This window comes from Pelecanus crispus, chromosome 30 (assembly GCF_030463565.1).
Source record: "Pelecanus crispus isolate bPelCri1 chromosome 30, bPelCri1.pri, whole genome shotgun sequence".
NCBI classification, from domain to species: Eukaryota; Metazoa; Chordata; class Aves; order Pelecaniformes; family Pelecanidae; genus Pelecanus; species Pelecanus crispus.
Window position 1 is genome coordinate 265,395 of NC_134672.1, and position 13,712 is coordinate 279,106.

At 67.0% G+C, this 13,712-nt stretch overlaps 2 protein-coding genes across 2 annotated transcripts; both read right to left on the reverse strand.

Annotated features, from left to right (window-relative positions):
- Positions 1-1,258: 1,258 nt before the first annotated feature.
- On the reverse strand, positions 1,259-2,320 carry LOC104026829 (calmodulin-like). The gene is given in 5 exon segments (XM_075725432.1): positions 1,259-1,287; positions 1,861-1,924; positions 1,926-1,997; positions 2,071-2,177; positions 2,251-2,320. Coding segments are annotated over 5 exon segments (342 nt in total).
- Positions 2,321-3,924: 1,604 nt separating this feature from the next.
- PPP5C (protein phosphatase 5 catalytic subunit) lies at positions 3,925-10,916 on the reverse strand. Its single transcript, XM_075725442.1, has 13 exons — positions 10,799-10,916; positions 9,783-10,024; positions 8,971-9,118; positions 7,816-7,937; positions 7,641-7,706; positions 7,447-7,545; positions 7,194-7,299; positions 6,535-6,677; positions 5,983-6,070; positions 5,813-5,853; positions 5,536-5,714; positions 4,946-5,027; positions 3,925-3,987 (listed from the first exon to the last, which is right to left on the reverse strand). The coding sequence occupies exons 1-13, from the start codon at positions 10,914-10,916 to the stop codon at positions 3,925-3,927; spliced, it is 1,497 nt and encodes a 498-aa protein (XP_075581557.1).
- Between the last annotated feature and the right edge of the window lie 2,796 nt (positions 10,917-13,712).

A 13,712-nucleotide genomic window follows, 5' to 3' on the forward strand; every position in this document is an offset into this window, starting at 1 on the left:
GGCGGTGGATTTGTAGAGGACCCCGGTGTTCGGGTGGGATCAGTAGAGGAGCGCCCATGGGTGGGGCTGCCCCCAGCCCCACAGGAGCTCTGCCCTCCAGCACTGGCTTTGGGGGGACCCTGGGACACACAGCCCCAACACCCCCCACACCCCTCAGCAACACCCCACATGCACCCCAACAGCCCATCCTGAAATATCAGGTGGACACAGCCAGTGCACCCCACCTACACCCCAAATGCTCCCCTCAATCCCAGCTGCACACCTACAGCTCTGCGACACCCCAAAGTACACCCCAACTACATCCATACACCCCAACTGCACCTGGAGTACACCTGACTGCAACCCAAAACACACCCCTGTCCCCCAACTACACCCTGACTACACCAATATGCCCCAACTACACCCAACTGCACCCCAGACACACCCCTGTCACCCAACTACACCCCAACTACACCCATACAACCCAACTGCACATAATTACACCCTGACATGGACAAACACCCTCAAACCTGCACAGCCATGCACTGCTGCGCTGCCCCAGCACCCCCAAACCCACCCTCACCCCCTGTGCAGGGGGTGCCACTGGCGTCGGGGCCCTCATTAGGGCCCCTCATTACAGCGCCTCGTTAAGGCCGCAGGAACTGCGAAACCGGTGGTTTATTTCAAACCTTTGGCTACCTGTGACAGCGCCCAGATAGGGGATGGGGGGGGCAGCCAGCTCCCCGACTTCCCCCCAAAAATACCCCAAAAAACAAGGCCTGCCAAACCCCCCCAAAATGCCCCCAAACCAGGGCCTGGTCCTACCCCCTCCCCAAGGCCCAAAATCTTCCCAAAATGCCCCAAAACCAGAGCTTGGTGTGCCCCCCCGCCCCAAAAGGGCCCAAAATCCCCCCAAAATGCCCCCAGACCAGGGCCTGGTCTCAGTCCCCCACACCCAGGGCTCCCCAACCCTCCTGAGACCCCAAATTCCCCTGAAATGCCCCAAAATGTTCTTGGTCAAAGGGGGTCCTGCTGCGGACCCTGGTTCTGCCCCAGAACCCCCAAATCCCCTATGGGGAAATGAGGTCCCCCCATGCCTCCCCCAAAGCCCCTATGGAGGATTTGGGGTCTCTCTGTCCTGGTGGGGTTCCTCCCCTCCAGAGCACCCATGGGTGCCCCTGAACGGTGGGTCTGGGGTGCAGGGGGGTGGCCTCCGGGGACCTCCTGGTGACAGGGACAGGCAGTGGCAGCGGAGGGGTCCCGGTGACCTTGCGTCCCCTCACTTTGCTGTCATTATCTGCACGACCTCTGCCAGGAGAGAGGAAGGGTCAGTGGGGACGGGGACACAGCAGGGACATGATGGGGATGAGGACACCATGGGGACACAGCAGGGATGGGGACGTGACACGGACAGGAACACGGCAAGGACAGGGGACACGGGCACAGCAGGGATGGGAACAGGGGACACTGCAGGGCCCGTGGGCATGGGGGACACAGCAGGGACAGGGAACACTGTGGGGTCCCAAGCTGGCAGGGACAGAGGACACGATGGGGTCCCCAGAATGAGGTGACACAGTGGGGTCTGGTCCCTTGGAGATGGGGAACATGGTGGGATCCCACATTCGCGGTGACAGGAGATATGGATGCTGTCCCCATCCCCATGCCTGTCCCTGCTGTGTCCCCATCCCCAGTGCAAGGCTCTTGCCAGGGGCGACAAGGGACACGGTGGTGACCCAGGCTGGCGGTGACAGGGGGCACAGTTGGTGATAGGGAACGCGGTGCGGCACCAGGGGATGAGGAGCCCCGTGGGTGGGTGCCAGCAAGGACCTGTGGGGTGACAGAGGAGACACTGGGTGACAGCAACGTGACAATGACACTCACCCTCGTAGTTGACCTGTCCATCGCCATCGATGTCGGCCTCTCGCATCATCTCGTCCACCTCGTCCGTCTGTCACCTTCTCCCCCAGGCTGGCCATCACGTGCCGCAGCTCTGCCGCGCTGATGTACCCGTTCCCGTCCTAGGGCTGGGGACACGGCGGTGACACCGCTGCTTCGCCCATCCCCCTGCCCCCATCCCAGTCCCCGACCCACCTTGTCGAAGACATGGGAAGCCTCGCAGATCTCCTCCTCACTGTCCGTGTCCTTCATCTTCCTCGCCACCGCGGTGAGGAACTCGGGGAAGTTGGTCGTGCTGTTGCCTGGGGCCGGGGGAGGGGAACAGAGGGACAGTGGGCAAGGGGACAGGCGGACAAGGGGACACACGAGGCTCACCGTCGGCATCCACCTCGTTGATCATGTCCTGCAGCTCGGCCTTGGCGGGGTTCTGGCCCAGCGAGGGCATGACGGGGCCCAGCTCCTTGGTGGCGATGGTGCCATCCCCGTCTTTGCTGAAGAGCGAGAACACCTCCTTGAACTCTGGGGACCGTCACCGTGGGGACGGGGTCAGGCGCTGTCACCAGCGGGGGCTGGGGACAGCCGGGGGGGTCCATGGGCGGCCCCAGCTGCACACCCATCTCACCCTGACGGCCAGCGTCCTCGCCTGTGTGCCCTGGTGCCACCCCCCGACACACCAGCGGTACCTCCCGGGTGTCCCAGTGTCACCCCAACTCCCCGGTGTCCCCCCCACCCCTACTGACTCCCCCCCCCAGTGTTCCCCACTCCCCAGTGCCCCCCCCGAGTGTTGTCCCGCCCGGGGCCCCCCTCCCCCCGCTGCCACCCCCGTGTCCCCCCACCTGCGATCTGCTCCTCCGTGAGCTGGTCAGCCTGCGGCGGGGGGGGGGACGACGCACGGGTGAGGAGGCACCCACAGGACCCCCCCAGCCCCCCCCAACCATCCGTGATCCGTTGTCATAGCAACCCAGTGACACCTCCGCCAGCAACCCCCGGCTCGCCATAGCAACCCCCGTGGGCCCCCCCCGGCCCACAGCAGCCCCTTGGTCGCCGTAGCAACCCCGTCGCCCCCCCCGTCGCCATGGCAACGCTGGTGCCGCCCCCTGACCACGGCACTCCGGTGGCGGCGGGGGGCTCTTGCGGTCGCAGCACTGCGGCTCCCTCCGCTGGCTCCGCCCCTCCCGCAGGCCCTGCCCCAGTCAGGGCACGCCCCCGGCGGAAGGATCCCGCTCGCTCTCTGCGCGCCGCTACCTCATTGGCTGGGGAGGCGCGGCGGGCTGAGAGCGCCGCCCTGATTGGTTGCCGCTGAGCCGCAATGCGCCAAGGCGGCCGCGGGAAGCGCAGACGTGAAACGTCACGGGAACGGCGAGCTCCGCGCCCGGGCCCCAGCCCCGCCCATTCCACCGCGGGGCCGTGCCACGGTCACCATGGCAACGGGGCGGCTCGCCCCGCCCTCCCGCCCACGGCCCGCCCATCGCCATGGCAACAGGGGCGTGGCAACGGTCACCAGGCGGTAACGGGGCCTGGGCGCCCATGGCAACAGGCAGCTGGTTGCCGTGGAAACAGCCCCCACCTACAGCCACGGGTCACCATGGCAACAGGGGAGGCGTCTCTCCCCCCTCCCCCCGGACGCCTGGGGCCCCGCCCAGCTTACAATAATTATTTTATTTTAACATCATTAATTACAGACGGTAAAATCGCCTGGTGGGGGGGGGGGGGGAAGGGGGCACGCCCTGGGGGGGGCCCCAAATCCTGAGCACACCGCCCGCACCCCCCCATCTCCATGCACCTATTGCTTGTTGGGGGAGGGGTGGCAAGGGGCAGCCCCCCCCCGGGGGGGGGCAATGCCGGCAGAGGGGGCCCCTCCCCCCCCCCACCCACCCACCCCCCCCCCGGCGTGCTGCCCCAGCTCCCACCCAAACTGGGCAAACTGGGAGCACTGGAAGAGGCCGGGAGGGGAAAAGGGGGAATAAATACAATCTTCCAATATATTAAAACCCCCCTGGGGGGTGCTGGGCACCCGTGGGGGCTGGGGTGGGGGGCACCCGTGGGGGGTCACATCATGCCCAGCTGCAGCAGGGTGTTGGCGTACATCATGGGCTTGACGTTGGGGTGAGGCTGCGGGAGGGGGGGCAGGGGGTGAGGGGGGCAAATCTGCTCCCCCCGCCCCCCCGAAATCCCAGCCCTAGGGCACCCATGGGTGCTACCTCCTGTAATTACCCCTCCCAACTGCCCCTTATAGCTCCCCCTGCCCCAGAGCCCCCCAAATAGCCCCATGAACCTTCCACAAGCCCCAGAGCCCCCCCCCCGGCACCCCAAATAGCCTCTATGAACCCCCATAAGCCCCAGAGCCCCCCAACAGCCCCCCAACAGCCCCATGAATCCCCCAAATAGCCCCTACAAACCCCCATAAGCCCCAGAGCCCCCCAACAGCCCCATGAATCCCCCAAATAGCCCCTACAAACCCCCATAAGCCCCAGAGCCCCCCAACAGTCCCCACAGCCCCCCCAAACAGCCCCTCTGAACCCCCCCATAACCCCCAGAGCGCCCCAAGAGCACCCCCAGTCACCCCAGGCTAGGGAAGGGGCGGACCAAGGTTTTAAGGGGATCTGGGGAACTGCTGAGGGGGGGGCTGGAAAGTTGGGCGGGGGGCTGAGGAAGGGTTCTGGGGAGTCCCACAGGTGGGGGCAGTTCTGGGGAAGGTTTTGGGGATCCCCAGAGAGAGTTTGGGGGTGTCTCCAGGTTTGAGGGGGGTCCTTGGGAGGTTCAGGGAACCTGTGGAGGTTTTGGGGGTGGTCCGGGCTGGGTTTTGAGGTCCCCAAGGAAGGTTTGGGGCTCCCGGTGTTGAGGGGGGTCCCTGGGATGGGTTGGGGGGGAGGTGGAGAGGGTCACCAAAGAGGGTTTGCCGATCCCAGATTTGGGGGTGTCTCTAGGGAGGATTTCAGGGGTCTCTGGGGACAGCTTTCAGGGGTCGCAGGTTCAGGGGATCCCCAGGGAGGGCCCATATTCAACAGGTCCCCAGGGAGGGGGGGGTCCCAGGCCTGGGGGGAGTGGGGTATCCCCCCCCAAGACTCACCACTGCTGTGAACTGGTGGAAGTCGGGGCGCAGGTCGCTGCCTCGCAGGTGGATGTAGGAGCCCTTATTGCCCATCTGGTCGCTGGGGGGGGGACGGGGACACTTGGGGACACCAAAGCACAGCCCCCCACGGGGACAGCGAGGCTTGGGGACCCCCAGGGACACGGACACTTGGGGACATGGAGGCACAGCTCCGTATAGGGACAGCAAAGCCCAGGGACAAGTGGGGAGAAGGAGCCCTGGGGACACCGAGGTGTACAGCCCCGCGCAGAGGCATCGAGGCTCGGGGACCCTTGGGGACACTGAGGTACGGCACAGGGACACCAAAGCTTGGGCGGGGGGAAGCGACACTTAGGGACAGCAACACCCCACCCAGGGACAGCAACACCCCACCCAGGGATGCTGAGACATGGTGACGCCCCAGGGATGGGAACGGAGGATGCTTTGGGACACCGAGGCACAGGGGACACCCGGGGACCCAGCTGAGGGGACACCGAGGGTGCACGCGAGCCTGGGAGTGGGCGTAAGGGGGCCGCTCCTCCCCAGCGGCGGTGGCACCCCCCCTGTCCCCAGGCACCAGTGGCACTCACCAGTAGTTGGGGGCGGAGAAGACAGTGACACATTTGCCATCGTGGGCCACCTCGTAGCCCTCGGGCTTCACCTCGTGGCTGCGGATGATGTAGTCGAGGCGGTTGCGCTCCAGGAAGCTCTTGGTGACGTCAGGCCCGAACTGGCAGCTGACCCCGCGCTTGCTGATGGAGCGGCCGTTCTGCGGGAAGGCCAGCGTCACCGGGACCCCAGGGACACAGCGGTGGCCATCCCCAAGGTGGAGGCGTGTCGGGGACCCACCGCCGGGGTTCAACTCACCTGGGGCTGTGGGTCAGACCACAGCAGGTCACACATGGGACCTGTGGGGGAAGCAGAGGGGGCTCAGGGTTCCCCGTCCACCCTGGGGGGGTACACGTCGGCCCCTTGGAGATGACAGGGACACCACGGGTGGGGGGGACACGGGGCACCTCTTGGGGTCCCTCTCCCACCTGAGTCCGGGGGCTGCCGGTTCCTCTCGATCTTCCGGATGTCATCAAGGGTGACGCCATCCTCACTGAAGAGACCCCCGTGCATGATCTGGGATAGAAGCCGTGTTGGCATGGGGACAATGGGGACAGCAGGGATCCCCGCTCCATCCTAACCCTGGTGGGGACCAACCCCAGGGGTGAGGAGGGACCCCAAGCCCCTGGGGATGGCAGGGACCCCCCACTTGCAACAGGAAGCACCCACAAGCCCCCAGCAACATGGATGGTGGGGGTCCCCCCCAAATCCCACCAGGGACAGGGACCACTGTGACTCACTGGGGACGGCAAGGACCCCCCACCCATACCCCACCAGGGATGGGGATCACCCCAACCCCCAGAGATGGCGGGGACCCCTCACCCAAACCCCACAAGGAATGAGAATCACCCCGACTACATGGGGACGGGGATGGCGGGGACCCCCCCACCCAACAAGGGAGCTCACAGGCAAACCCCCCTGCGCAGGGACATCCTGGGGGCTGGGCTGGGGACAAGGGGGACGACGCGGTGTCCCCTCACCAGCACTTTGCCGTTGATGCACTGGGCCAGCGGCAGCCACTCGAAGACTTCACTGAAGAGGGCGAACATCTGCGCCGTGTACTTGGCCTTTACCTCCCCCTCGAAACCATAGATCTGGTTCATGTTGTCCGTCTCGTGGTTCCCTGCGGGGACGCGGTGGCATTGCCAGGCCCAGGGACACCGGGCAGGGGACAGAGCCTCACAGCTCAGCCCCGAGGACATGAGATGGGCAGGGAATGAGGCCCCGCAATCCAAGATGGGGGACAACGGATGAGACCCCCCCAAGCATGGGATGGGCCCCGAGTACGGGGGACACGGGGCAGGGAATGAGGCCCCGTGACCCAGGATGGGGGAACAAGGCACAAGGTCCCAAGGACATGGCCTAACCCCAAGACCAGAGACAGGAGACATGGCCTCGGAACAGGGGACACGGCACCATGACCCAGGACAGGGCCCTGGGGGACAGCAAGGCACAGGGGACACAGGATGTGGCCCCAGCCCCATGACCCAGGAGAAATGACGTGGCTCCATGAGCTGGTCCTACGCCTGGGGAGAGGGGACACGGCATGGGATGAGGCCCCACGACTGGGGACAGGGGACATGGCCCCACAACCCAGGATGGGGGGACGAGGACTCGTCACCTGTGGTGGCCGCTTTACCTCGGAGCAGGTGGAAGTGATCAGGGTAGAGAAGCTTGAAGCCGAAGAGCGTGAGAATGACCTCGACCGAGAAGGACCCGCGGTCCACAAAGTCCCCGTTGAATATCTGCAGCTGGTTCAGGAAAACAGCTCCGCGGGTCCCCGTCCCCTCGTGCCACCCGTCCCCACACCTGTCCCCACCACGGGGGTGGGACTGATCCCAGTGAGACCCCGGGGTGGGGGCGGCTCAACCCCGTTCCCTCCTGGGGGATACGTAAGGGTTTGACTCGGAGGGCAGCCCGTTGAGCTCGAAGATGTTCAGCAGGTCGTAGTACTGTCCGTGGGTGTCCCCGCACACCGTCACCTTCTCCGTCTGCATTTGGGATAAGCCAAGGTGGAACGTCACTGCTTGGGGACTTCATCCCCACACACACCCAGCAGCACCAGGACCCGGCGAGGGGCACCCACCTCCTTCAACGTCGTTTCTACTAACGTGGGGAGCTTGGCCAGCACCTCCTTTACCTGCACCAGGATCTGCCGGGACAAAGGGTCAGCAGAGGTGACAAGGAGGGGGACAAGTGGCACTTGGGGACAGGGCAGAGCCCCGCAGGGGACTGGGGGCAGTTTGAGAGAACTGGGGTACCTGGTAGGCACACTTTCTGTGGAGTTTCTTCTGCTCCTTGTACCACTGCATCAGCTCCTTCATGAAAGCCAACGTCACCTTGCCGCCATCCAGCTTGGGGCCGCTGTACTCATCCTCGATGGCTGCAAAACGAACCCCCCCGGTGGCCGATGACATGAGGGGACAGCGGGGACAAGTCCCCAAAGGGCCATCATGCCCCTGCTGTCCTTCCCCACAAGCTCACAGCCTCCGAGAAATCCCAGTAGCCTTCGGGGAATGCTGAGCCTTGGCTGGGGACCAAAGCTCTGCTGGGCACCCTCATGGGGACCCTGAGACCCTCACAGGGACACCAAGACCCTCACAGGACCCTCACAGGGACGCCAAGACCCTCACTAGGATGCCAAGACCCTCATGGGGCCCTCAAGGGGACCCTGAGATGTTCACAGGGATGCCAAGACCCTCACAGGGACACTCATGGTGATCCCAAGCCTCTGCGAGGGATCTTCATGGGTGCCCCGAGACCCTTGTGGGGATCCTGAGACCTTCCTGGGGACCCTTCTGGGTAACCCAAATCTCTGCTTGGCACTCTCATGAGGACCCCTGCGGTCCCCTAAGAGCTCCCGGAGACCCGCCCAGCTCCTCAAGGCTGTCGTTGGGACCCAGAGCCACTGCTGGGCCCCCACGGCCCCCGAGACCCTCCCAGGTGACCCTGAGCTTTTGTCAGAGACTCTCACAGGGACCCCAGGCCTCCACTGGGGGCTCTTAAAGGGGCCCCAACACCCTCACAGGGACCCCAAGCCTCTGCTAGGGACCCTCACAGACCCTCAAGACCCCCATGAGGACCCTGAGCCTTTGCTGGGGACACTCGTGGTTCCTCTAAGATTCTCACAGCCCTCACCCCCACCCCAAAGATTTTATGGAGACCCCCAAGACCCTCATGAGACCCCCAGAGCCCCCCAAAATCCTCTCAAGTGACCTCGAGCCTTTGCTGAAGACCCTCAAGGCTTCCCCGAGACCCTCACAGCGACCTCCAAGCCCCTGACAGGAACCCCAGGGGGACTCTGAACCTTTATGGGGACCCTCGCAGCCCACTCCTCCTTCCGCCCTGCCTGCGGAGAAAGGGGTGTCTTGATTTTGGGGGAGCACAAGGAGCAAGGCAGGGTCAGGGGGGCTCACTCATGCTCTCGATGTCGAGGGAGTCGACAACAGAACGCTTGTGCTCGTCGCTGGCGATCGCCCGCTCGAAGGCCTTCTGCTTGACGATCTTGTGACACTCCTGGTACTTCAGCTTGGCGTCCTTGTCATTGGGCCTCACCTTCACCACCTTGAGGGGGGACAACACACGTCAGGGGATGGGGACACCTCCCCCAGGCCCCTCGGCCACCCAGGCTCCAGCACCCCACTGCCCCGGGGTGCCCCTGAGAGGGGACAGAGACAGAGGAAACCTTGGGTGCAAGGACTGGGCTGATGCTGGGAGAGACAAGGGGGTCCCCAAATATCCCCACAGCTCTTGGGCATGTGCTAATATGAGTGAAAAGGGGGACAAGGGGGTCCCCAAGCGTCCCCACAGCTCCAGGGGATGTGCTGACCCTCAGGGTGGGGAGTGAGGGGGTCCCCAAGGATCTCTGCAGCTCTGGGAGACATCCTGACACTAGTCAGGGGAACATCGAGGAGTCCCCAAGCGTCCCCACAGCTCTAGGGAACCTGATGATGCTGGGGGGTGACAAGAGTGTCCCCAAGGGTCCCCTCCTCCAGCTCTAAGGGACATGCTGACATTGGGGAGCAGACAAGGGGGCCCCCAAGCCTGCCCCAATCTCTGCAGGGGGACATGCTGACACCAGGGCGGTGATGAGGGTGTCCCCAAGCCTTCCCCGATCTCAGGGGGGGACATGCTGACACCAGGGGGTCCCCAAGGCTCCCCTGAGCTCCAGGGGGACACACTGACACCAGAGGGGTGCCAAGGGGCACCCTGAGGCGCCCAGCCTCACCGTCTCGTAGTCACGGAGGGCGGCCTTGAACTTGCCCAGGGCCATGTTGCTGGCGGCGCGGCGGTAGTAGCCCTTGACGTACTTCTTGTCAAGCTCAACAGCGCGCGTGGCGTCGGCCAGGGCATAGCCGTAGCACTCGGTGCGCAGGTAGGCCAAGCTCCGGTTCCCATAGTAGATGGCATTGGTGGGGTTCAGCTCGATGGCGCTGCTGTAGTACTTCACCGCATTCTCATAGTCCTTCCCTGGGCCACCGGCGGGTGTCAGCAGGATGGGACCCCTGCCCGCGGGGGGCACCCCCACCCCTGCAGGCAAGTCCTGAGCCCCCCAGGGCTGACCCACACTTCCCACGTGGCTCCCAATCCAGCAGCAGGTCTGTTCTCTAACTGCCCCTCAACGGCTCGCTATTTGGCAGCCTGCTCCTCTACCTGCCTCCGACATGGCTGCCGCTCTAGCAGCCCCCGATAGATCCCTATCTGGCAGCCCCCCCACGGCTCCCTCTCTGGCAGCTCCCACTGCCCCCCGTGCCTCCCTATCTGGCAGCCCCCATTGCCCCCCGCGGCTCCCTATCTGGCAGCCCCCATTGCCCCCCGCGCTCCCTATCTGGCAGCCCCCACTGCCCCCCACTGCCTGCCGCGGCTCCCTATCTGGCAGCCCCCACTGCCCGCCGCGGCTCCCTATCTGGCAGCCCCCACTGCCCCCCACTGCCTGCCGCGGCTCCCTATCTGGCAGCCCCCACTGCCCCCCACTGCCCGCCGCGGCTCCCTATCTGGCAGCCCCCATTGCCCCCCGCGGCTCCCTATCTGGCAGCCCCCACTGCCTGCCGCGGCTCCCTATCTGGCAGCCCCCACTGCCCCCCACTGCCCGCCGCGGCTCCCTATCTGGCAGCCCCCATTGCCCCCCGCGGCTCCCTATCTGGCAGCCCCCATTGCCCCCCGCGGCTCCCTATCTGGCAGCCCCCATTGCCCCCCGCGGCTCCCTATCTGGCAGCCCCCGATGCCCCCCCACACCGCCGGTACCTTTGAAGAACTCGTTCGCGCGGGTCTTGAGCGCCTCGGCCCGCTCCAGCTCGGACGGGCTCGGGGGCCGCCCAGGGCCGGGGCCGCCGCCGCTCTCCGCCCGCTCACCCTCCGCCATCGCCGGGCCGTAAAGCGCCCTGGCAACCGCCGGGAGCGCGGCCCGCCGCGCCGCCAAGCGCCGCCGCCACTGTCGCAAAGACAGCGGGACGGGGAGGGGGCGGTGTCGTAAACGGGCGCGCGCCGCGCGGGGCGGGGCGGGGGGGGCGGGGCCGGAGAGGCGGGCGGGAGGAGCGGGGGGAGCGTGGAGAGGGGCGAGGGGCAACCGGAGCGGCCGGCGTGCACCGCCCCGCGCCCCCCGACCCCCGGGGGTCTCCGCAGGGAACGTCCGGGGGTCCCCACGCCCCCCGTGTCCCTCTGCCCCCCCATGTGTCCTTATGTCCCACCACCGTCACATCCCCGTGTCCCCACGCCCCCCGCCCGTGTCCCCATCGCCCCCCGCCCCCCCGTGTCCCCATCGCCCCCCCCCCGTGTCCCCATCGCCCCCCGCCCCCCGTGTCCCCATCGCCCTGCTGTCCCCACGCCCCCCCATCGCCCCCCGCCCCCCCGTGTCCCCACGCCCCCCGCCCCCCGTGTCCCCACGCCCCCCCGTGTCCCCATCGCCCCCCGCCCCCCCGTGTCCCCACGCCCCCCCCGTGTCCCCATCGCCCCCCGCCCCCCCGTGTCCCCACGCCCCCCGCCCCCCGTGTCCCCATCGCCCCCCGCCCCCCGTGTCCCCAACGCCCCCCGCCCCCCGCCCCCCCATCGCCCCCTGCCCCCCCGTGTCCCCATCGCCCCCTGCCCCCCCATCGCCCCCCGCCCCCCCGTGTCCCCATCGCCCTGCTGTCCCCACGCCCCCCCGCCCCCCCATCGCCCCCTGCCCCCCCGTGTCCCCATCGCCCCCCGCCCCCCGCCCCCCCATCGCCCCCCGCCCCCCGTGTCCCCAACGCCCCCCGCCCCCCGCCCCCCCATCGCCCCCTGCCCCCCCGTGTCCCCATCGCCCTGCTGTCCCCACGCCCCCCCGCCCCCCCATCGCCCCCCGCCCCCCCGTGTCCCCATCGCCCTGCTGTCCCCACGCCCCCCGTGTCCCCATCGCCCCCCTGCCCCCCCGTGTCCCCATCGCCCCCCGCCCCCCCATCGCCCCCCGCCCCCCCGTGTCCCCATCGCCCTGCTGTCCCCACGCCCCCCGTGTCCCCATTACCCTGTCACGCCCCCCACGTCCCCGTCACCTCCCTGTGCCCCCCCCATGTCCCCCCCACGTCCCCAAGCCCCCCCCAGGCAGAGGCGGAGCCCTCGGTGGGTTCAGAGCAGGTTTATGGGGGGGGGGGGGGAGCATGGCGGGGGGAGGGGCTGTGCACGGGGGGGGTGGGGACACTGGGTGTGCCCCCTTGTGACACCCCCATGGGGGTGCGTGTGCGTGTGTCCGTGCGTGAGCCCCCCCCTCGCACGCGGCCTGCGCACAAGCGTGTGCGAGCGCGCAGGGGACAGAGCAGCGGGGGGGGGGGGGGTGCTACAGGGCCCCCCCCAAAGCGACATTTGGGGGGGCAGCAGGGAGGGGCGTGCTCAGCCTCGCACAGGGGGGCCAGGGGTGTGCGTGTGGGTCCCAGCGGCTCTGGGCAGCGGCATCCGGCCCCTCCCTTGTGCAAAGGCTGTCGTGCAAGGGCCAGGCCCCTCGTGCAAAATCCCCCCCCCCGCCCCCGGCTCAGGCACAAGAGCCGAGCGGTTCGGCACACAGGGGGGAGGCTCGTGCACAGGGGCGGCTCTTGCACGAGCTCAGCTCACACGGGGCTCTCGCACAAGGGCGGCTGTTGCACGAGGGTGGCTCACCCTGAAGGCTTTTGCGTGAGGCCCTTGCACGAGGCTCTTGCACAAGGGCAGCTCTCGCACGAGGCCCTTGCACGAGGCTCTTGCACAAGGGCAGCTCTCGCACGAGGCTCTCGCACCAGGGAGGCTTTCACATGAGGCTCTTGCACGAGAATGGCTCTGCTGCAAGGCTCTTGCACAAGGATGGCCCTTGCACGAGGCTCTTGCACAAGGGCAGCTCTCGCACGAGGCTCTTGCACCAGGGAGGCTTTCACATGAGGCTCTTGCACGAGAATGGCTCTGCTGCAAGGCTCTTGCACAAGGTCATTGCACAAGGATGGCCCTTGCACGAGGCTCTTGCACAAGGGCAGCTCTCGCACGAGGCCCTTGCACGAGGCTCTTGCACAAGGGCAGCTCTCGCACGAGGCTCTCGCACCAGGGAGGCTTTCACATGAGGCTCTTGCACGAGAATGGCTCTGCTGCAAGGCTCTTGCACAAGGTCATTGCACAAGGATGGCCCTTGCACGAGGCTCTTGCACAAGGGCAGCTCTCACACGAGGCCCGTGCACAGGGGCAGCTCTCGCATGAGGCCCTTGCACGAGGCTCGTGCACAGGGGCAGCTCTCGCACGAGGCTCTCGCACCAGGGAGGCTTTCACATGAGGCTCCTTGCACAAGGTCATTGCACAAGGATGGCCCTTGCACGAGGCTCTTGCACAAGGGCAGCTCTCGCACGAGGCCCTCGCACAAAGCAGCTCTCTCTGGCGCCCTGGGGCTGCGCAGGACAGAGCAGTACAAAAGGGGGTCCCCGGGGGGGGGCGCTGCCCCGGTGGTCCCAAATTTTGGGGGGGGGGTCCCGGGGCCCCCCCAAAGGGGCATTTTCAGCCCAGCACCAAGCGGGGGGACGGGCCCCCCTGAGCCCCCCCGGGGGGGCCAGGCCGAGGTAGGAGGGGGGGCCCTGGGAGGCCCCATGGGAGGATTGGGGGGGACCACAGGGGTCCCCAAAAGTGGGGGCTGGGTGGGTCCCCTACAGGGGAGGACTTGGGGGGGTGGGCGGTCCCAAATTTTGGGGGGGGA